Source organism: Vanellus vanellus (assembly GCF_965231255.1).
Source record: "Vanellus vanellus genome assembly, chromosome: 13".
NCBI classification, from domain to species: domain Eukaryota; kingdom Metazoa; phylum Chordata; class Aves; order Charadriiformes; family Charadriidae; genus Vanellus; species Vanellus vanellus.
In genome coordinates this window covers 1,094,714-1,118,288 of record NC_138918.1, presented here as the reverse complement: position 1 = coordinate 1,118,288, position 23,575 = coordinate 1,094,714, and the positions used below count along the sequence as shown (strand labels likewise).

At 44.9% G+C, this 23,575-nt stretch overlaps 1 protein-coding gene across 1 annotated transcript in view; it reads left to right on the top strand.

Annotated features, from left to right (window-relative positions):
• Nucleotides 1–9,598: 9,598 nt before the first annotated feature.
• KCTD16 (potassium channel tetramerization domain containing 16) overlaps nt 9,599–23,575 on the top strand; it is a gene marked incomplete at both ends in the record, with an annotated part of 76,112 nt that continues 62,135 nt past the window's right edge. The window contains one exon of the mRNA XM_082489704.1: nt 9,599–10,430. Coding sequence (XP_082345830.1) covers nt 9,599–10,430 — 832 coding nt within the window. The remainder of the gene's footprint in view (nt 10,431–23,575) is intronic.

Genomic DNA, 23,575 nt, shown 5'->3' with positions numbered 1-23,575 from the left:
CCCGAGCACTTCCGGGGCCAGAGGGGCCGCGCCTGCGCACGGCGCGCTCGGCGCAGCGCCTCCACCGAGCTTGCGTCGCCCTCCAGCCCCGCCCTTCTGCGTACGTGACGCCACCGCGCATGCGCACACGCGCGCCGCCGCGTTGCCCAGGGGACGGCGCGCGGGGCGGAGACAAGATGGCGGCGGAGGCAAGATGGTGGCAGGGCGCGGGATGGCGGCGGTGTCTCGGGGGCTGCCGACTGGGTTTGGTGGCTCGTCCTGCGGGAGGGCTCGGTCACTACCTTCAGGGCTGCGGGCCTGGCGATCGCGCAGTCCCCCGCGAGGAGACAGCTGGCGTTTTCCGTGCGTTGTTCTGCCTCCCTGATAGGACTGAGGCTTCAAAGCTTCATGGCTGCTGCCTCCCATTGTTTTGCCTAAAATCTTAAGAAAAGCAAAACATTGGCTCTTCAATACATGCAAAGAATAAACTTCTGTCCATATTCCACTCGTCACTGAAACATAAGTAGTCAGTGCTTCCTTTTACTGCTCTGCCTCACGTGGTGAGTGTCAAGATACCTCAGCTGTGAGACGGGGAGAGTAATACCGATTTATTGTGAGATGAAGCTGTAATGCACTGTGTAACTGCTAATTGTTGCTTCTTTTTACTGTTCTTTTCTGGTGCAGCCACTAATGACATGTAAAAAAAAAGATGTGACGGTTGTACATCCTTCCATCAGAACAGCCCTCATACTCTGGGAAGTGCAGAAACGCAGTCGGCGAGTCCTGCGGTGGCCATGCAGAGCAGAACCCGCGGTGTAAAAGCACAAAGGCTGTCAGGTGTGTGGCATCTGCCAGCTTCCCTGCATTTATTTATTCATGCTCAGCAGCGTCATCTGCTTTCAGCTGGATGCAAAATTTTTATTTCGCTACAGTTTATGTGCACAGGTGACATCAGGAGCTTTTCAGTAAGAGTTTAGTATTAATGCATTTGACGTCACAGGGGAATTTATTACTACGCAACTTTTTAATTGTCAAAAATCTTTCTTCACAGGATTTTTTTTCCTATTATTCAGGAAAAAAAAAAAGTATTGTGAATCGCATAAATGTGGAGCAGAGTAGGGGTAAAATGCCATTTGCGTGATTCAGACAGAATTCTTGTTGACATCACTGAAAGTAAGAGAGTAGAATTCGGTCCTAGAGATACTGGTTTGCATAATGTTCACTTCAGGTGTTGGTTTTTTTTTTTTATCAAGGCCACAGCTTAGTTACATGAAGTGGCTTTGCCTGCAAGTTTAGCGCCTTTCCTCGTGTTCTGTCTAGATCTAAAAGGAGTGGAGTGTGCTCTGTTCACTGCATGGATGGGAGAGTTTATGTGAAACTGCAGGTACTCAAGGAAATGGAGTAGGTGATGGTGCTGCTGAGTGAAAAGTAAATAATTGCTGTCATTTAATATTAGACCTTCATACCCTTTCACATATCCACATTAACTAAAATTAATATTTTCCTGAGATGAGACAAAAAAATTGCTAAAGCCATGAATCTTCTTGTTTTTATTTAAAGACCAGCTGTTAACCTGTCCCTCACAAGCAAGCTGCAGGAGCTGACAGTACTATGGAATTGCAAAAAACGTGACTGGGACTGTGAGGACACTCTCATGCAAAGAAGGTCCTTTCCTTCACAGTCCTTTGTCACTCGTGCTGTTTGTCCCTCTAGTTTCATTATTTTACTCCCATTTTTTCATGCAGGGGCAGGGGAAAAGGGTGTACTTGGACTGTTAACTAGAATTTGTTTTATTAACTACCTAAGGTCCTGGCACTGAGCACAGGAAGAAGTGAGTGTGCATTGATGGCTCAGGTGGGCTTTGTTGTGGACGGTCAGGGAAAACGTCAGCTGAGGTAGTTTAGCTGAAACTTCAGAATGACATGAATCGTGATTGCCGCTTTATTGTTGTCACTGAATAGGTACATGGTAATGAGGTTTAGAAATGTGTTAGCAGCTCACGCATAGAGAGTTGCAATCCCATGCTTCATATAGCCTAACTTCTTATATGCATGCTGGAAGTGAACGCTTGCCACTTGGGCACACGTGCTTCTGCAAGTGTGAGTCCCTGTTTTGAAGTATGTATACATTATAATTTTTTTTTAATTCATTTTGGCTCAGGACATGATTACAGTTATTTTGTTACAAACTCTTATGTATGTAATTTTCTTCTAGTGAGATTACTGTGTTTAAATTATAGTCCTGTTACAAGCCTCTCCTGCAAAACATATCTTGTGGTGCAGTGCAGACGGTATCTCCTGAGAACAGCCTCCCAGAAAGTATGCATGTTTGAATGAAATAATGGTGGAGGAATTATGGCCATGGATAATACAGAGATCACTAACTGTGGTATAAGCTGCTTCTTACAGATTCATACTTTAGGTAAATTACTGTTTGAAGGCTGAGAAGATCCCAGCTTTCATGGAAGACCTGTAGAGTGTGCAGGCTACATCTGATGTTGATGACTTAGTGCCACTTTGCTGAACTGTGTGACTTCATTGCAGTTCACTAGACAGTAAAATGAGACCCAAATCCCAGGCAGTGGGCTGCGTAATTGTGACTTGCTGGTGAAATGCTCTTTGGCTAAAAATCTGTTTGGATTTACTTAGGTTATTAGAATTTACTTGCAGCTTAGGTTGAACTTTCATTAATTAGTTCTCTCTGCACTAGCCATCTCAACATTGCTTTAGGGTATCAACTGTTTCAGCTTTGCCTGACAAATTCACGCTCGTCTGTAGCAGTGTGCAGTCTGCTACAGGCCGGTGGGTTGAAGGGAAGGCAAGGCACTGCAGCTACAGAACTGCTTCCTTCCTGCATGACGTGGAAAGGGCATTCTGTGAACAGCCTAGCTCGTCATGCCTAGAGGTACAGCCTACTAAGGCACCAAACACTCCCTGGCAAACACTGTCTGTTTCTTGAGGGACCAGCTCCAGCTGCACCTGTGGTTATCTGGACAGGGCATCTGGCTTTGCAGGAGGCCTTGAAATGGCTCCAAGGTGGGAAGAGTAAAGATACTTGTAAAATTAGTACATGGTTTACACAGTGCTGATGTTGTAATAATGCTACTCGGTGAGGACCAAACTTTGTTTTAGCTGTAACATTAAAAACCACTACAGTTACACCAGTGTTAATAATGGGATAATTTGAACCAGACTGAGAATAAAAGTACTATCCAAACAACTTTGGAAATGTTGGAGGAAAGGAAAAAGGTGGGGAGGAAGAAGTCTGCTGAAGTAGGCTTTGCTATGGCAGAACTTGTGAGGGAGAAACGAAGTCCCTTACAGAAGGGTGACTGAAAACAATTTTTGTTTGAGTTCAATCCTCGCACGCTGATGTGAGTGCACATGAGGTCTCTGTCCGCCTATACATGGTGGGTCTATTGAAGGGTCAGAGACCCCCAGGATTGTTTGTATAGCAGATTGCTTTGTTGAACAGTGTCCATGAAATTCTAAAGGTTTTGTCAGTGTTGGGTATATCAATTCTTGGTCAAAATGTTACCTTATGTACAACAATTGTTGTCTAAATCAGTGGAATGTGATTCCCCCTTATTGTCCATTTCTGAAAACCTAGAACCTTGTGCAATGAATTTGCTTTGGATTTGGTGTTTGAGAGAAGGAGCGTACAGTTTTACTTGCAGAAGCTGTGCCCACACTCTGTATGTTACATGATGGAAAAAAAAATGTTGTCGCATGTCTTCTATTTGAATTGTTTGCCTTGCACCATGCCTGTGCTCATGTGCTGAGCACCTGTGAAAGATATTCTTCCCCTTTGCCGTTTTTTGATGAAAATACATTATGCACTTGAGTTATGAATAAAAGATCAAGGGCAAATCTGTATAATGCTTTACCATGTACTTGTTACTAAACCCTACTTTAGGGCACTTGCGCTCCTTTGCTAGCAGATCCTTTTCTTAGGGAGATTTTGCCATTTAGTGATTCTTTATGCTTTTTCTTCAAAGTGAAAGATTTGTTAGGGCTTCCTATTGACACATACTGCTGGATGCTACTCCAGAGCTGGAGTACTGCATCCAGGCCTTGAGCCATCAGCACAGGAAAGACCTATTGGAGCGGGTCCAGAGGAGGCCACCGAGATGCTGCGAGGGCTGGAGCCCCTCTGCTGGGAGGACAGGCTGAGAGAGTTGGGGTTGTTCAGCCTGGAGAGGAGAATGCTCTGGGGAGACCTTATTACAGCCTTTCAGTGCTTAAAGGGGGCCTACAGGAAAGATAGAGACAAATTTTCTAGCAGGGCCTGTTGCGATAGGACGAGAGTAATGGTTTTAAACTAAAAGAGTGTAGATTCCAACTAGATATAAGGAAGAAATTTTTTACAGTAAGGGTGGTGAGACAGTGGCCCAGGCTGCCCAGAGAGGTGGTGGATGCCCCATCCCTGGAAACATTCCAGGCCAGGTTGGACAGGGCTCTGAGCGACCTGATCCAGTTGAAGATGTCCCTGCACATGGCAAGGGGGTTAAACAAGATGGTCTTTAAAGGTCCCTTCCAACCGAATTATTCTGATTCTGTTTCTATGATTTCAGCAGATGAGATTTTCACTGTATGTAAGTCACACTGCTGGATCGGTGGATAATGTATTATTTTAGCTCAGTATCATACTATTACTTGCCTGGCACACTTCTTGGGAACTCAGTTTCCTCAGTTTCTAGAGCTACCTGAATGATGTGAAGACCGTTCCACTCTAGGAGTGATATACACCTTTTAGAGAAGTGTCTGGGTTAAGGGCCTGTAACTCTGCAAGGGCCTGGAATTGATTCCTACCAGGGCTCTGTTACCATTCTTTGCTTTGGATCGGAAGTCCTGTTTGGAAATGCTAGCATCTGTCTACAGGACATGGCGTCTGGTTCTCAGTGAAACCAGGGGCCCCACTATGTTGAGCCAGAATCAGGCCCAACACATCTGCTGGGGCCAGACATTTCTTTTTTAATGTGCCATGCCACCCTGCTCAGAAACTGCACTCTTTTCTCTGGCTTGATGGAGTGTTGCCCTGGCAAAATGTTGCATTAGCTTGTATTTAGATACAAGGCTGCTGAGGACCACTGAATGTTACAGGATATGTGGCTGAAGGGTCCTTAGGTGGCACCTCGAAGTAATTTCTGAATCAAAGCACAAGCCTAGAACTGCAAGTACTGAGTTTTTTCTTCCTCTCTTTATTTTAACTATTGTGTGTAAAAATCACACAGAGTGATGAAAGTTCCCATGTGGCTTTTTAGCTGAAATCTTCTGTCCAAAATCCAACCTAGATATTTTTTTTCTTCCCAGAATTACTCCTGCAATTTCTGCTGGAAATTATCACTACTTCTCTTAGTGCCTTGAAGTTCTGCATGGTGTTGCTAAATGCTGATAAACAGCTTCTGCATTTCTCATTATGCGTGGGTGACTTGATTCATATTTATAGCTTGTGTATTCACACTGCAGGATGTAAGGTGATATGTATACATACCACTGCTACTACAGACCCAGCTGAATACTACCCTTTCTTTCTAACGTTCATTGCTGCTTTTAAGACACCTACCTTTTTTTAGTGCCCACATAATTTGATGAAGTCAGTTGTCCCATGATTTCCTGAAAGCTTGCATGCTATTTTAACACTTTGTCATAAGGAATGACCTCAAACCTGTGAATGATGTCACATCATTAGTGTATTGGGTTTAAGCATAGCTGTGCTGTGACTTTTGGAACATACACTTAAAGCTTGGGCTATATTTTCCCCTAGCTATATTGAAGGTTATGTAGGCATCTGTTAAAAGTGGAACATGCTTCATCCTCCTCCCTTTGATAGATGCTGCTTCTCTTTTCTGTCAGAGAGCTGTAACTGAGCTGCTCTTCAAATGAGCTGCATCGGTTCTGCAGCTGAATAAGTAAGAACCTTAGTGTGGTCCTGACACATATTTTACATTTAGGTCACCAGTGTATTTGGCCCAGATTTTAAAGTTTCACTCTTCTCAGGCTGCATTTTGATGGTTTTGACCAATGCCTTGTATTTAGCAGGGAAGCATTATGTGATGCTTTCACTACTGAAGTCGTTTCATCAGAGAAAATTATAATATGTACAGTAAAATGACTGGAACATCCTGTGTAAAGAAATAAAAGCAGCAGTTGAATTTCTTTCATTTATTATTTGAAAAGTGCAGATGCATTTCTGAAGCTGTTGTGATTAAAATTCTAAGGTTTTTGTTCTTTTCAAAAGGCAATTCTGATTATAATTTTTTAAAAATACTTAGAGCTTAAACATCTCTGTATTCACTAATCACATGGTATCCATGTCAGAATGTTTCACAGAAGCTTGTCAGGAATCACAATTGTTTGTAAGACTCTTATCATCATGTTGTTCCCTAAGCGCCTGCACATCAGACTTTTTTGTCTCTACTCGGCCCCCAAAACTTCTACCCAGGTGATCTTTATCCCCCTGCCTTGGTGGTTTGGATCCTAATCATACTGTATGATCACAAATGGCTTCAGTGCTTGTTTGAACAAGTTCGATTTTTACTGTGCAGAGTGAATTGATTCTTCAAGCCCTGCCAATATGACATCACTGGCTTTATGAAAATTGATTTTAAAATTATTACAGCATACTAACTAACATTAAAAACTAAAGTATTTGAAAATGCTGATGCAATACTCCTTGCTTTGAACAAGGGCAGCACTAACGAGCTTAAATCCCAAAGGAAGCTATCATTTCATCTGACTGGTCATTTAGATGTTAAAGACCATATGCATTGACTGTACCAGACTTAAAAAAGTAATGAAGACATCCAAGTTAACATGTTCTTACATCACACCTTTCAATCTTCCTTGTCAGGGTTATGGGACACTTGATGAGGGTTTCTTCTGTGGTCTACTGGAACTGCAAGTGCAGATGCACAGTACTTGTCTTTTCTCTTTTTGAAGTGCAATGAGCAGCCTCTGTAGTAGTACCAGATTCTGCTGGTTTGAAAATTAGAAATCAGATCCAGCAGTAAGAGGCAGAACCTTGGCTCGGGAGCCCAGCAGTTACTTCAGAATTAATTAATTGATTAAGGTAAAAATTGAGGGTTTGATTAACTGTTCAACTCTCAGGTTTGAATTTGAAAAGTCTGTAAATATACAAATTAACGATTTTCTGCCTTAGCCTTGAAAATTCTGCTTTTTACGTTAGCATGTTATGTTAACGATTTTTTTTTTTATTATGGCCATTTTTTTCAGAATCTCGCTGAAGTATCTGCAACTTAAGAGCAGTCAGCAAAAAAATTCTGCACATGGGAACTTCCTCACCCCAAGATTTCACTCTAAAGCTTCCCCTCCAGGTTTTAGTTCATGTTTGAGTAAAAGGCTTTATCTTACCATATGTTTATCATTCTGAGGAACCTATTTTTGTCCAGAACTGGTGTGTGCTAGGCACAAAGCTCAAATTCCCTATTACAGTTGCATGACCAGCTGTGAAATCGCTGGTGGGTGCAATTGTGGTTGCAATTTGGTGAGCTATTTGAGCAGCTTCATGGCTTAATTTCAGCAGATGTTTTGTGCAGTGCTTATTTGACCTGAGGCATGTGTTTAACGTCCTGCTGAGCAGAGTGGCTGGGGGTGTCCGATTTACCCACCCGGACCCCACGTCCAGCGACGGCAGCAGCCTGCGCCGCAAGTCCCCCGTTTCCCGGTACTGCTCGGCTCTCCTTTTCCCGCAGCGCTTGAGCTGGTAAGAACAGCGGGGAGGATCTTGCGCGATCGCCGCCGCGGACGCGAGGTGGCAGTGCCGGCGCGGAGCCGCGGCTGCTGCTCCCCCCGCCCCGCTCCCCTTAAAAGCCGGCAAATAAAGTAGGTGCGGGGCCGCTCCTGCCGCGCCGAGCCTCCTTCGGAGTCCCACCCGTTGTGGCAGATCCTCCCTGCTGGCTCCTGCCCTTTTCTGGGTCGCTGCTGGGGAGATGAGGAGTGCCAGCAGCGTGATAAAATCACGGTCCTGCCTGAAAGCCACGGCCGTGCGTGCCGGGAGCCCCCGCCCGCCGGGCGCTCCCGCCCTGCCCGCCCGCATCGCCGGCTGAAACCACCGCCGTGTCTGCGCGGAGCCGGGAAAGGCACGTTTCGGCGGCGGGCGGGCAGGGGACGGGCGCTGCCGGCTGGCGGGGGACGGAGAGGAACGGAGCGGGGAGGAACTTTCCCCGAACTCGAGCGGAGCGGGCGGCAGCGCCTCCTGCCCCCTTCGGCAGCGGCCCCGGCGCGGCGGCGCCCGGCCCCGCCGCTGTCCATGGTTCTGCCTCTGTCCTTGGTGCTGGCGCCGTCCCCGGTGCTGGCGCCGTCCCCGGTGCTGGCGCTGGCCCGGTCCCGGTGCGGGGCGCGGGCGCCTATCCCAACCCGACTCCTTTAAGATGATGCAATCGGCATCGCCCTCCGCGCTCCCGTCCCCGCGCCGCTGAGCAGAGCCGCGCAGAGGCGCTCAGCGCGGCGCAGGGGCGCGGGAGCGGCCCCACGGCTCTGCCCGGCGCGGCGGGGTGGAGCGGAGCAGGGCGGCCCCGCAGCGCCCCGGCAGCGGCCCCGGCGGCCCCGGAGGGGAGATGGGCGCGCCGCCGGCCGCGCTGTCCGGGTGGCTGCCGCCGCGGGAGCTGCTGGAGCTCGCCAGCCCTTAGCGCAGGCTGCGGGGTTTCTGCAAGTCATCTGGGCCAGCCGAAACGCGCACCCTGCGCTCCCCCTGCCCCACTCTCACGGACCCCCAGCGGATTTATTTGGGGTTTTTTTGTTGTGGGTTATTCTTTGGTTTTGTTGTTTTTTTTTTTTTTCTTCTCCCCCATCGTGCTGTATGTATTGGTTTCTCTCGCCACCTGCCACGGTTAACTTCCCTGTGACTCGGTTTAATTCTTGAGATCTACATGGATGTTGCTAAGAGCACTTTTCTTGCCTTTGCTGTCCCTTGCTGGGATCGGATTTCATACTTACTGGACTCTGTGTGCCTGTATGTGTGTTCTGAGTGTCTTGAAATTTTGCTTTCCTTTACAAGAGCTATGCATTAATTGTATCCAAGGTAAGACTTGCAGTTCTTGTTCCCTTGTATGCATGTCTAAATTCTATGTTTCTTTAAAGTTGAAGTATGTATTTGCTTTTAAAGGTGGAGTCATATGTAGTCCTTCCATTGATCAGTACTTGTGAAAAAGAAGCATAGAACTTGCAAAAAAATAGACCTATTTAGCAGGAGATCTAGCTTGGCTTTCTAAACTGATCTGCTTTTCTCTGTTGCAGCTTCTGTGAGGCTTAAAAGAATAATTTGTGTCTTATTTTGTTTTCCCTTTTGACAGAGCCGTGAATGACCATAGGCTTGGCTTGACCTTGATTTTGATGGCTTTGTTGGAAGATCTAATGATGTGATTGCATTTCATGAAGTGATTGCTCTTCAGTCTCTATGGCTTAGGGTATAAGCCACATTTGCCACACTGTCACTCATGGACAATTCAGATTCTTTTTAAACAAACCTTTTGGCTATTTTTCTTTTGTCACTTCCCTGTTCCTCCCTGTTTCTCCATAATGTTCAGAGCCTTATTCTACACTTTGATGTGATTGACAGTCCTGCTGTTTCGTGCTGCTGATTTCTGTTTTAAAGTACAATGGCTCTAAGTGGCAACTGCAGGACTTACCTTCCTCCTCGAGAGCAGGGGACTGGGCTGCACTCCTTCCCGGAGGTAGTGGAGCTAAACGTAGGCGGCCAGGTTTACTTCACTCGCCACTCCACCTTGGTTGGCACCCCTCACTCCCTGCTGTGGAAGATGTTCACCCCAAAGAGAGACACAGCCAACGACCTGGCCAAGGACTCCAAGGGAAGATTCTTCATTGACAGAGATGGTTTTCTTTTCCGCTATATTCTGGACTATCTCAGGGACAAGCAAGTGGTTCTGCCCGACCACTTCCCAGAGAAGGGAAGGCTCAAGAGGGAGGCTGAGTACTTCCAGCTCCCAGACTTGGTCAAACTCCTGACTCCCGATGACAACAAGCAAAGCCCCGATGATTATTGCCACAGTGACTATGAAGAGGTCTCCCAAGGCAGTGACACGAGAATATGCCCACCCTCATCGCTCTTACCGCCTGATCGGAAGTGGGGATTCATTACCATCGGGTACCGGGGGTCATGCACTATTGGCAGGGAGAGCCAAGCAGATGCCAAATTCAGGAGGGTCCCAAGGATTTTGGTTTGTGGAAGGATTGCTCTGGTCAAAGAGGTCTTTGGAGAAAGTTTGAACGAAAGCAGAGATCCAGACAGGGCTCCAGAAAGGTATACCTCCAGGTTTTATCTCAAGTTCAAGCACCTGGAGAGGGCTTTCGACATGTTGTCTGAGTGTGGATTCCACATGGTGGCATGTAACTCCTCGGTGACAGCTTCCTTTGTCAACCAGTACACAGATGACAAGGTCTGGTCCAGCTACACTGAATATGTCTTCTACCGTAAGTACAAGACATTTCTGAGGGAAATGTAACTACCTGTTTTAAGCTGCTCTCTTCCATTGACTGTACAATTCTCAAAGTGCAAAGAGTGCAAATTTCCTTGTGTCTGCTGCGGACCGAGGCTTTATTTAAATCTGGGGGGATATGCTTCAATTTAAGCTTTGAAAATGTAAAAGCAAGGCTGAACTCAATGGCTTGGTCTTGGCTAGGTGGCAGCACAGACTGTCAAAAGCACCCCATCCCTGTGGCTGAAGGATGCTTCTGTCTCTGGCTGTGTAAATCAGCCATCTGACTGCCTTGCACGCTTCCCAAGTACGGGTGGGATGCAATGTAAGCCTTGCAAACACACTGCAGATTTAATTACAGAAAATCTTCAAATGGGATTCAATTTACAAAGGTAATAGCTGCTTGATAATAGTCAAGCACAGTCAGCCAAGCCATCTGTCAACAAACCTGACACACTTACACACAGGGAAGGGAAAACAAAATCCCGTCCCCCTGGCTGCTTTTCAACAGGGGGCCTTCTCGGAGCCAGCTGATGTGCTCGGAAATGAGGGCTCAGAGCAGAGAGAGGCAAGTTGCTGCGCCTTGTTATGCAACACGCCTATGAAAAACAAAGTATCATCCTAATGTGAAGTATCTGCCCTGCTTACCGCAATCACATCAGATCACATACTATTGGGGTAATTTTAGCTGATCGCTCTAGCAAGCTCATTAACTTTCTAAGTTGATATTCAGGTAGAGGCACCGTTACCAATGGTAACATGAGGGTAATTTTGATCTTCTAATTCTGCATCAGAAATCCATTCCAAAACTGCTGTTCTTAAATATTCGAGAGGTCCATGAGGCTGTTTTCCTCCATTTTCATTTCAAGAGGGTGAAGGATGGAACATTTCCTTGGTCCATTTGTAGAAATGGGCTTTAGCCAGCTGCTGCTTTGGACAGTGGGGTTTAGAGACAGATAATAGTTTCTTTGCTGGCAGACCTGCTGCACTGTGTGTGGTGCTTACAGTTAGCAGGCTCAGTAATGTGGAGAGCTGACAAAAGTTTTAGATGAAAGATGTATCAGGAAGTGAATAGTTTGTGTGTAATACTGGATTCAGCGCCATCTACTCTTGTGTCTGGGCTCAACAGGCAGCCCTAATCTGCTTATGTAATGATGCTTAAGTTAGCATCCTGAAAAGCCATCTGTATTTTTGACATGCGTAGATTTACTTAAAATTAGTTTTCTAGCTGGATTTCTTAGCGAAATGGTTCTAAGGTCAGGGATCTGCGTATATTCTGACAGGGATGGATGATTTCTATTATGAGGCTTCTTCTGTTCAAAATCATAGTGTCTTGTAGAAGTTATAGGAGGAAAATTGACGTAGTTAAGGAAATGGATTAGAATAAATTGTGTTTGCATTTATATTTAAAATCTGAAAAAATATAAGTTCCTCATAGGCACGATGGTTTGCTAGTTGAAAAGAGGATGAAGGTAGGTTTTGCATGAATTAGCGAACACAGGCTCCCAATTTTCATATTACTCAAATTTTTATCTTCAAGGATTGCTCTTTGCTTCCACATCACTACAGTGAGGGTTAGGTGCTGAGATGAGAGGTACCTGAGAAATTTTGGAGAGTGAAAGTCTATAGTAGGTTTCACAAAATCTTCTCTCACCCGTGCAGGGAAAGACCAATCCAATTAAAGTTCCTGGAAAGACTCTTATCCAGTTCAACAGGCTTTGAATTTGGCTCATACCAGTTTTGTGGATTTTTGACACTGATACAGTTTCAGAGATGGATTTTTCAAAGGGTTCTTCCCTAGGTAAAACCTAAAGAACAACCATGATGCCAAATCACTTTTTTATCTTGATCCAAATTGTTCCGTTATGCTTTGTGCCATTTGCTGCTTGCTGCAATAGAGCCAGTGGTGGGCTGCAGCTAGTTGACCTGAGAGCAGGCATGATATCTACAGAATTCACCTGGAGCAAAAGAACCCCCTTTCCAAATCTCCCCAAATCATTTCATTTGAAACTTTGAGGACCAATAAAATTGACATCTGGCTTTCTAGTGGAACATTACAACTTCTCTGCAGCTGCTTAGCCGTAATTATTTAATTAGAAGCTGCCAACTGTGTCTACATAAGCATTAATTCATCAAGCTGTTGTGATCAGGTTAATGGGCCTAAACATGGACGGCGTCTAATACAACTGGTTAGGCAGATGCAGAGGTGGTCTTTGCAGAGCCACTTAGTAGCTCATGTGAAATGCGTAGTTAGAGGGACTCCTCAGAGCTGGAAAATTATTTCCAAAGGAGGAAGAAGAGAGGGAGAAATATTTTTTTGATACACCAAATACACTGTATGCTCGAAATACTACTCAGAAGGTAAATGCCTGTGGTTGGCATGAAGATGAAGAACACTCTTCATGTGCAAATCCTTTTGAACGTAGATCAGATGGATCGAAGGGGATGTAAACTGTGCAGCTGCTCAAATGGGTACAGTGTGTACTGGTAACAGAATTGCACGATTAATATCATATGACGTTTTCTCCCCTTGTTCAAATTTAGGTGCTATTAAGGTTAATTGGAGATTCATGTTCTCTGTGGAGGAGGTTTTCCCGAAATGCAGGGCATGTAGAAAGCGTCCAGTACAGCAAACCTGCAGCTGTTTTGCTGAGTGGGTGGCAAGATGGGCTGCAGAGCCGGCACTGGGGATGACAATGCAATCCTCAGAGCACAGCTGGGCTCCACTCCAGTTTCAGATAGGCCGATGCAAAGGAGGGTTGGGAGACAGGCTGTATTGATACATTAGAGCCATAATTACACAGTTCTTTGAAGCGCAGTTCCTGCGTGGTGGGTAGGCAGGAGTCACAGCCTGGCTCCTGTGCACAGGTGGAGTATGAGTTGAGGAAAGGAGGTGAGGTTCTGCCCTTGCATTTTCTTTCCCTCCAGTTTCTCTTATGTTAAAAATGTTTACTTAAACGTTATACTGTCTAAGGTTGGATTTCTAATTTGAAGCATTTTTGTGGTCATCCGTCTATCCCCCCCTCCTCCCATCGACTCCCCCTCTGCCGTTGTTTCAATGATCTTGAAGTAAAACCTCACCTCCAAACACTCTCATTTTTGAAGAGGGTGATAGCCTGTGCTTGAATCTTCATTTTTAAATGTTTTCAACCTTTATGATGGGATGAATCCAAAATGTGCAGTTGAACATCTGGTAAATGTTGTGGCGGGGGTGAGGGGTGTTAAAGCATATGGGCTGGCTCAGCCTTTTGTAGCCTGGCCCTATTCCTGACTTCGCAGCGGCAGCAGCACGCTCTTTTTCACCACCTCCCATAACCTACAAACCAGCCCTTTCTGCCTGGCTCCAGTCTTGCGGCATTGCCAGGACTGTGGGTGACAGTCCTGCACGTGGATGTTCTGGTTGCCAGAAAGCAAAAGAACAGGTTAGAAACGGAGAAGGCTTTAGCTTCAGACAGCGGGTCAGCAACACGGCAGGCTGTGTGCATGTGTCTGCAGAGCACCAGGAACCGAGTGACATGGCAGTGGGATGGGATGGGATGGGATGGGATGGGATGGGATGGGATGGGATGGGATGGGATGGGATGGGATGGGATGGGGAGAAACTGCATGGAAGCCTCTGTCTGCATATTGCTGTTGCCCCCAAAACCCTGATGTCACGTCCCTTCTCTCTCTGCTGTCAGTGGCTGAGACTGCAATAGGCTTTCAGAACAGTTCACAGTAGAGAGGGGAGGTCTTGAGTCTGACGTATCACATCAAACCCCTTGCTTTTGCTCTCATGGCTCCCTGCACAGCTGGGGGTAGCACTGACAAGGAGCACGGTTGGTACCACAATGAGCAGGTTGCCCTCTGCTCAGCTGGAGCAGTAAAGCAGCGGGAGAGGAGAGCTGCTAGGCAAAAAGGAACAAATATAGAAGTAGTACAGATGGAGGAAAAGGAGAGAAAATTCACACACAATCTGGAGAGAAAGAACTAGGGAAAAGATGGGGGTACTGACAACTACACCAAGACACGGTGCGGGAGAATTTGTTAGATACGTCAAGCTTTCAGTTTAACCCAAATGTTTTCCTGCAACAAGCAGGTGGAGAGGGTTGGCAAATGCTCCTTCAAGTTCACTAGCAGAAAAGAATATGGGGATTTTGACAGACGACTGTCCCTGCTGTGTTTCAAAGTCTGAACAAGCATGAGAAAATCAGGACAACAATCTGATTTGTTTAAGCCTTGCCTTGCACTGGCCACTTCACATCTGCACATGTGGAGCTGCTCAAGCACCTACAGATGTCCAAAGGAAACTGTGAGACGTTCCTGGCACTGTAGCTCTGAAAGCAGAAAATTAATTAACAAGGCTTTTGCTCCTGAAGCACACGTGCTGCCTCTGCTCGCTCTAGGGACAGTTGTAAATTTTGGCCTTCTCACCTTCCCCTTTCAAGAAGATGCTGTCTGGGTGTGCTTTTCACTTCAGTGCTGGTAGGAGGCTCATGTGCAGAGATGTTTGTGAAGTAGATTTCAGTTTATCCTGAGACAAACAAATTAATTCTCTGGAGTGGGGATGTGCGGAAGGGAAGAGAAATGCCGAGTGATACCCTCTGCGAATGCACTCTGGTGGCCGTTCATTGGACATGTATCTCTGTGATAATCCTGGTGTCCTTCATACAAAACAATCCACTTGAGATTAATGCAGCCAGCTGCGGCCCATCACTTTGCATGTGTGAACAGACCTAAAAGATCCCATGGTGATATACATATCACTGACTCATAAATGAATTGTGTGGTAGAAATTTGAATAACAAAACGGAATGCTCTTGCACAGTGACACCTGCAGCTGTGTTGTCAAATGGGTTAGATGTGGAAGAGGAATATCACTTATTTTCCTCCCTCTTTAAAATGATACTGTTCTATGTTCTAGTAGTTGGTTCTGGCTGGTTTTAAATCAGTGAAGATCAAAATGACCCAAAAGATAACAAAATAAAGTCTAATCTAATGAATAATGCAAGCTTCCTTTCCTGTTGACAGGAGATGTTTCTGTTTCCAGGTAATTATTGTCATAATCAGTGAATCTGGTCCATCTTGCCAAACAAAATTCTCTCGCACAAGGATGCTCCACTGCAGGTGGTGGGGCTGTGATCAGCCAAGTCTGCTAGCATATTCGTGTCAGAAGGACCTTGCTCCAAGCTTTTTTGGTCAGACTTGAGTGTTGGTTGATTTTTTCCTAGTTTGTCATGGCAGACTGAAAAGCCTGTAGAGTTTGTTGGTTTGATAAGAGTTATTTCATAGATGAAAAATGATATTATTTCTTGGAAACTGATAGTGTCAAATCTGATTGTTAGATCAGTCTATAAATCTCCATCTTAATGGATAACTGAAGCAAAAATTGGTAAAAAAGTTGGTTGGATATAGAACTCAGAGTTCATTTTAACAACGTATGGATAGTGATGTTTAGGAACTGGCAAGAGATGGCTTTTGGGTACTGGCCTTTGCCTCTACCCAGTATTTACAGCGTGGCTGGTTATTTCATAGCCCTTTGGATATGATCTTCATCAGCTTGAATGTTTGAGATAGATGTTTAGCATCTGTTACCTCGCTGCTCCAAAATACCACTTGGCGATGCAAATCCTCCCTCTGTCACGACACCTGCGCAGCAGCTAGACGGATTTCCTGCCAAGGAAAATCCTTACCCCTACTGTCCCATGTCCGTGGAGGTCTCAGCGGTGGAAGGGGGTTTGTGAGGTCAGGAGATAAAATCAGCACTGCCCAAAGAGGTTGTTGAGTGGGTTTTGATCTGGTGTTTGCGTCTTCCCTCCCTTTCCAAGCTGTGAGGAGGGCTGTGTGCGCTTCGTGCAGTGCAGGTATTGGGGAGGCAATGGAAATATTCGTGCAGGGTTCAGTGCCCTGAGGGCCTGGCCACGGGCGCAGGCTGCGGTCGTGTCCTCACTGTGCCGGCCACCACCTCTGCTGCGGCAGGATCAATGGGTGCAGGCAGGAGGCAGAACCTCACCTGTGAGTTTTGCATTGCTTCTGCTGCTCTGTGATCCAGAAAGAGACTGTAATGACTAAAGGATTAACCAAGGAGGGCTGGCATTTTGCGGGGTGGGGGGGGAATCAATGTATTTTAAACTGCAGTCTTGAGCTGGATGTTTTCCAGGAACAGCGTGCACCATTTCTGTAGACTGACTGATCAGAGGAGGGGTTTGCTGCAATAAAAGTAGATATGTGCCAGTGAGATATTCCTCTGCTGGTGTCCCAGGGAGGTGTGGAAACAGGGAACGCCTGGTCTGCTGCCCTGGGACAGCAGAATCCCGGGTGGCAGTGGCCCAGCATCCCGGGCTGCTCTCTGCGGAGCAGCGTGCGATGGCTCCCACCAGCCGCTTTTCTGCTGCTTGGTTCAGCCTGGTGAGGTCTGGCCTTTTTTAAAATTTGCTGGGATGTAGTTGTGGTTCTTCTGAAAACAAAATCAGAAAGAGCAAAGGAGTGTAAATAAGAAAACATAATGCAGATATCAATGAATATCAGCAACATATTGTGTACACAGACAAACACTTCCTTGCAGCAGGTTGGGTTTTTTTTTTCAGCCATCCTGGATTTGTTTAAATATGTAGCAGCAAGATTTTCTCAGTTTCTTCTCCTTTTTTTCGGCTTTTCAAGTTCAAGGCTCGCATATAGTAAATATGGAGACAAGAAGCAAAATCTAAATTACATCTTTGCAAAGAGCAAGAGCAACCTTTTATGAAACTTGCCCAAAACTGTATTTTTTGTAAAGGAAGAAAATAGGCTGAAGTGAGTTAGACTTGGTGGAATTGCTTAAATTGTCACTAGAGTGGTTGGCAAATGAGTTGGCCAGTCCAAAGAATCCCGCTCGAGTGATTTTCCCCTGCTACTTTCAGAAGAAGTGCTCAAGCGAATACTGGAATACAATAAAGCATTGCTGCTGTTATTATGCCTCCTAATGCTGACCCAAGCACTTAAGGAACATTGGAGCTCAAGCTTCAATTCTGGTGATGTACATACATGACTTTTATTTTCATGATTTGAGAAGTGCTGAACACCTTCAATGCCTCTGAAGTCCATGAAGATTCAGGTCTGAATACGACTTTGCAATATAAAAGCTTAGTGCATAAGATAAGGTCTCCCTTCACTGGCGCAGTGTAGGGGCCTGGGGTTTAGCTCTGTGCTAACGGCCCTTATGAAGGCCTTCCTAAGAGCTTTGGGCTTTTATTTTGGAATGAATGTCCCTTGGTTGGACCCTTTGCTAGTAGGATCTGGGTAAATAAAAGAGAGAATGAACAGTAGTACACTGGGCATCAGAGGACTGAGTAGGCCGTTTTCCTTAGTTTTCCCAAATTAGCTTGTTCTATTAGTTTTCTAATAAAGATTAAAAGAAAGTGAGAAGTCTAGAATTGTGAGAATACTTTTTATATTTCAATAGCTGGGTATAACCTTTTTTGCAGTACCCATAAAAATAAACTATTCAATTAGAGTGTGATCTTGTTGACCACTTTCTATTGACTATGAGTCATGTAAAATGCATGTCCGTCTGTAAGCCCAGTGTTGGTGTGAGCATTCTACAGCTGTAATAACTGCATGGACTTAGGAAGCTGGTTCATAAATCACTAGTGTTAAAAATTCTCCAGTGCTACTTCTGAATCTACTAAAAAAGCGATTAGCAATTTATAGGAGCTCATTGATTAGTTGCTAAGGCAGCTAAAAAATTCCCCTACCCAAAATATAGTGAGGAAAACCCTGGCCATCCTGGTTGGCAATCCATCCTGAAAACCTTGAAAACAAACTCCTTTAAGTCCACAGTGAAAATCTCTTTAGCTGTGCTCCAGACACGGGACTCTGGAGTTTGTTGAAAAAGACTACAACATCCCCAAATCTTTAATTTCAAACAGGAAAATGCCCCTGAGTTTTGGTGTGTGCTTCCAGAAGAACAGAATTGCTTTGGAGGGAGCAGCAGCCTGGTGGACACTCATCCTCGCTCTGAGCTCAGGTTGCGGGTGGGAATGGAGACCCAGTGCTGCTCTTTGGGCGTTAGTCTTTCGTCGGGGCCTGAAAGCCAAATTTAGAGAAAAAGTTCTCTCTCTGCATATTTTGGAGGAGACTTATTTCAAGACTTCAGGTTGAATTTTCATCAAACTGAATCAGAGTATATTTTTACACCAGAATTAAATCAGGCTGAAATAGAACCCAGTGGAACATGCTGATTTTGACTGAATTTTGCACTTTAAATATTCTCAAAGCCAAAAACTCAGAGCAAAGCCTGAGTGAGCAAAAAGCATGCCATCAGAGAACTTGAAAAAAATGTTTATTTGGGCTCCTACAAAGAGAACTGTACTGAATTTCCCTCAGCTCAGAGTTTTCACCGGTAGTGTGGGAAAGTCCAACATTTTGTTCCACAAAGGAACCAAAGGACTGCAGAGGCTAATCCGGAGGCTGGGAAGCGAAGACGGCTTTTTGCAAGTTTCCTATTTGCATGCTCATACAAAAATGTGATTACTGATCATCCGTTAAACTAAACATAACACCTGTACTGGTAATGGGTGCTTTCATATAAACTTTGAACAGTGTCTTCTCTTGCAGTGTCGTTGCCTTAGCGCGATGTCATATGGCAAATGAGTGTAGGCTGGGCGTCAGAGCAGCAGACTGGGGCTTCTGAAAGAAATTCAGATGCTTCACTGAAGATCTAAACCCCCCTTGCTTATAACATTCAGAAATCAATAAGGAGGGATTTGGTGAGTTGCTGATTATTTACAAAGTATGTTGGCTGTGGTTTTCTTTGGTTTTGCTCTCTTAGTTTTGAGGTGATCATAAAAGTCAGTGCAGGGAGGGTGCCTGGTTCTTTCCGTTGGGTGTGATGTTGCAGCATAGTTGTGGAAAAAACTTTATCACTGTCTTCTTGCAGAATTAAAGGGAGAATTTGTTTCTGAATTAATGGCCCAATAGGGGCCAGTGGTAATATCATTTTTATGCATAGATAATACTATTTATTAGAACATTTATTATATTTGTTGTTAATATTGATAGTGTATATGTTATATTTATAGGCAGAAGAGTAAATATGAAGAGCTCAGGTTAATCAGAAAAGCTCTGCTGAGCCCAGTAGACCTGCTCCAGCTACCACAGCTGAAGGTCTGGCCAAGCATTTCTGCAGCGCATTATCCCTCCATTGCTTCTTACCCTGACAGAAGTGTAGGCTCCCATGTGATTTGGCTAATTAGAAAGGTTTGCTGTGGAAGATACCTCATTGTTTGACATAGAAAATATATTTAATGCACTTTCTTTAAGTATAGCTGTGCTTTCTTGAGAGGCCACTATCGGAAACATGTTGCTGACAATTTCTTGAAAGTTGGGTTCCTTTTGTCTCCTTAGTTGTCTTGACATGCTATAACTTATGTGCTTTTTTCTGTCTGATTTACCTCTGTAATTCCTGCCATTTGTGGGTAGAACTACTTTCTCTCAATCCTGCCATCTCCTCTTAATCCAGAAGAATTGTCAGTTAGAGAGGTTTTGTACCCATGGCTCGATTAAATTCTTTCATTCCCTTGGACTTTGTTTAACCTAAATCACGTGCAGCCCAAGGGTGTCTTTACTTTCCCTGGTGAAGCCACAATTATCAAGATGCAAAAACGTGTGTTTCCTAGCTGGGGGGAGAATAGTTTTTAGGTATTCTTGATTTCATTCATTTGTGAGCATTCAAGAGAACAAATCCTCTATTCTCTCAAGTCAATGCACCTATATTACGTGAGGAATAAATCATTCCCTTCCTTCAGTTCAGAGTCTGCACATAGAAAGCTGGTCTGCCTTACTTTAAGAAGACAAAGAATATTGAAATAAGGATGCTGATAAAAATGCTTTCAACAGTAAAGATTTGATTAAAGAATCTGTTGCTTTAAAGAGTCCTTTAAGTGAAGGCAGAAACCAAAAGATACCATTTCTTGCAGAGAGAGTGAAAAGTTGGTTTAAGTTTGGTGTATGGGAGGAATTTCCACAACCCAGTGACATCTCCACTGCTGGGAAGAGACCAGGTCCCTCCCCACTGATTCTCCCTGCTCCTCTGCTGCATCCCCCGGGGGGGCTTTTGCTAAGGCCCCTTCACGTCTTCCAGCCCTGGCAAGGGGGCTTCTGATTGCAGAAGTCCAACGAACATTTTCACGTGTCACGGAAAAGATGAACATTTAGTAGCAATAGTATTTGTTCTGTGCACTGGTTTGATGTCCTTCATGATGGAAATGCATAAATAAAATAACCTGCCTCCTGGAAGGACAGTATTGTCACATTATTTGACCTTAAAATAGAAATGGATGTCACAACTAGGTTTTTTTTTTTCTGGTTTTATGTCTGTTGGTTTGGATTTTTTTTTTTTGTTTTGTTTGCTTGCAGGATGGGCAATGACTAGAAATGAGTCTACCTCCTGTTATAAAGATTAAAATTTCCCAGGTATGGGATTAGGCAGCCCATGGTAGTCTGCATCCCGTTGAGACTGGCAGATCTGTTGGAGGTCATTAATGGGGAGAATCACACCCTGCTCTAACTTACTTCCACTTTTAAATCCTCAAAATACCTGACTTGTACTTAGGAAGCATCAGCATTTACTTTATAAAGATTTTCTGGGTTTAAGAAGTCAGAATAACCTTTCCTGTGCTGAAACTCCAAAGGACTGGAGAATATGATCCATCTGAAACTCTTAATAATTGCATCCTTTCTCCTCCAGCAACAGCCCACGCGTTTCCAGTCAGGCTGGTACAAAGCAGGTGACACATTAGCAGCCCAGTCCTGTTCAGGGGCAGGATGATGGGTTCGTCTGCCTCTCCCCGAGCATCTCTGCCGTCTCTTTGATTCCAACAGATAAGCCGCAGGATTCAGACCTCCTGCCCGAGGCTGTGCTGTTCCCTGGCCGTGAGAAGTTTCCTATCCCCTCTGACTGGGCGTTGCACGCCGCTGCATTGCTGCCATGCCCAAATAAATTTGCTGCCGTAGCGCAGAGTTTTGAGTTTGTGTATTCACAATCCAGCAACACCGGGATCAGACCAAGTCTGGATGCAAACAGGCAAAAGCCACAGCTCCCACAGCATTCATAGCTCCTGGCAGCAGAACGGAATTTTGTTCATTTCTACATTTCTTTTCCAACTTTTGCTGGTGGCTTTGGTACAAATGGCATTGTACTTGAAGTGCGTCTAAATACATTAATAGATTTTCTTTGTGAGAAGGCAGTCACATACAGATGGGAGAGAAGAGCAAACCTTCCCCCAAACCGTTTGAGAAGCAGCCTCTCTGCTGCACGCCTGCTAATGAAAATGCAGCGGAAACCAATCATTTTCTGGATGAAAGCTAAAAGCTACATGGCAGATAGTAAATAAATAATTGCAGGGAAACATTGCACATAGATTTCTTGGGGAACAGAACTTAATTAAATTTTGTGAACATGCCTACGTAGTTCCATTGATCAAGAAAAAATGGATATGTGCTACGTCTTTAAGATTTCCTCGCTTGACAAGTGTTTTGCCTTCCTCCCCTCCCTCACTTTCATTCACTGTATATCCTGCAGTGGTAAGGGAACATGTTTCTATTTTTCTTTCTTGAAGAAATTGATCCTAAGAAGCACAGGACATGATGTATGGTTTGTAACTCAACAATATTGCTAAGCAAAAAAAAAATCACTGAAGAAGGCTTGGCAGATATTATATTAATTTCCATTTCAAAATGGATTTTTTCCCACTAGGACCAATATAAAATATGCAAAGGCTTTCAACAGCCTCTCCAGTAATAATTAGTTAAAAGATGGTGTAAATCTTCTAGGCTAATTTAGCAAGGTACGTTTTTTTAGACACTTCACAAGACATTTTTTTGCCATTGAATTCAAACTAATCCCTGAATTCACAATTCCAACCACTCTGGGTCTTGCTGGGATCTCAGTGTCTTCTCTTTGGTCCATCCCAGGGACAAATAGAAGTCATAGAGGTGACGGTGGCTGGTGCCTGGCAGAGGTGCAGAAGGACCGGACAGTCACCGCCACCCCCGTGGCCCTACAGCGGGTGTTGGGTTGTGCCAGGAGATGGGACCTTCCCCACAGAGAGATGGATCTCTCTTCTGGAAGGGCTTTGTTGGGGATGCCAACTTTGCAGGCTGGCAAACGCGCTGCTGTTATTGAGAACAAAATATATTCCATGAGAACCTAGAGATTTTTTTCCGTTTATTTTTTAGTCTTCAGATGTCCTACCTAAATTGCCTTTTTGTATTGGGGCTGGGAGGGCGGCTCCCGGTGCCCCACTGATGGCCTGGGCCTGTTTCCCCCCGCCCGGGGTTAGCAGCGAGCACCCGGATTCATTTTGCTCCAAGTTGGCTGCTTCTCGGTCCCTGTCTCGTTAAAGTACAGCAGCAAGTTGTTTGGTAAATGAGGAGGCTGCTGTCCTTGCTAGCATAATTGTGATTTGGCATATTGGTACAGTATTAAAATTCCAATTGAACAGATGGTGTCAGGATTTTAACTTATGCTTATGAGATGCAGATGGTTCAAGGAGTGAACTTGTACACGAGTTATTTTTATTTTGAACAGGTTAAGAACAAATTACTTTTTGACTATTGTTATTATTGCTCTACTTGTCATCTTTTCTTTCCCTGTGCATGCACACACGTACGTGTGCCTCTGCACATGTGCAAGTCTTCTCGTAAGCTTTTTTCCTTGTAACAGCCCTATTTCTGCCAAAAACTCCTCTCTCTAGATATTTGCTGTTTCCTTCCCAGTGGCCTTTTTATTTCCCCTTAGACCTGTTGCTGTTCTCGGCGAGAGGTGTGGGGCAGAGGACCCGTCCCCAACCCCAGGGCGAGCAGGTCCCGTGCCGGGCTCGTGGGACAGCAGCTGCTCCACGGCAGGGCTGGTACAGGGTGTGCTGAATGGGCCACGTCCACCCGGTGTGACCGAGGATGCTGGGGCAGGTTTCTGGACTTGGTTGCACTGGAATGAATCCGGACTGACCCCATTTTTACACCAGCAATGATCTGTATTATCTAATCCTGTTGTGAGACACAGGGTTACATTTTCATCAAAATTTATAAGCTTGTTTAATCTTTTATAGAAGAAAACAAAATCTACTGCTACAAATTATTAACATCCACCTGAATATTTTGCACCTACTACATAGTACTAGT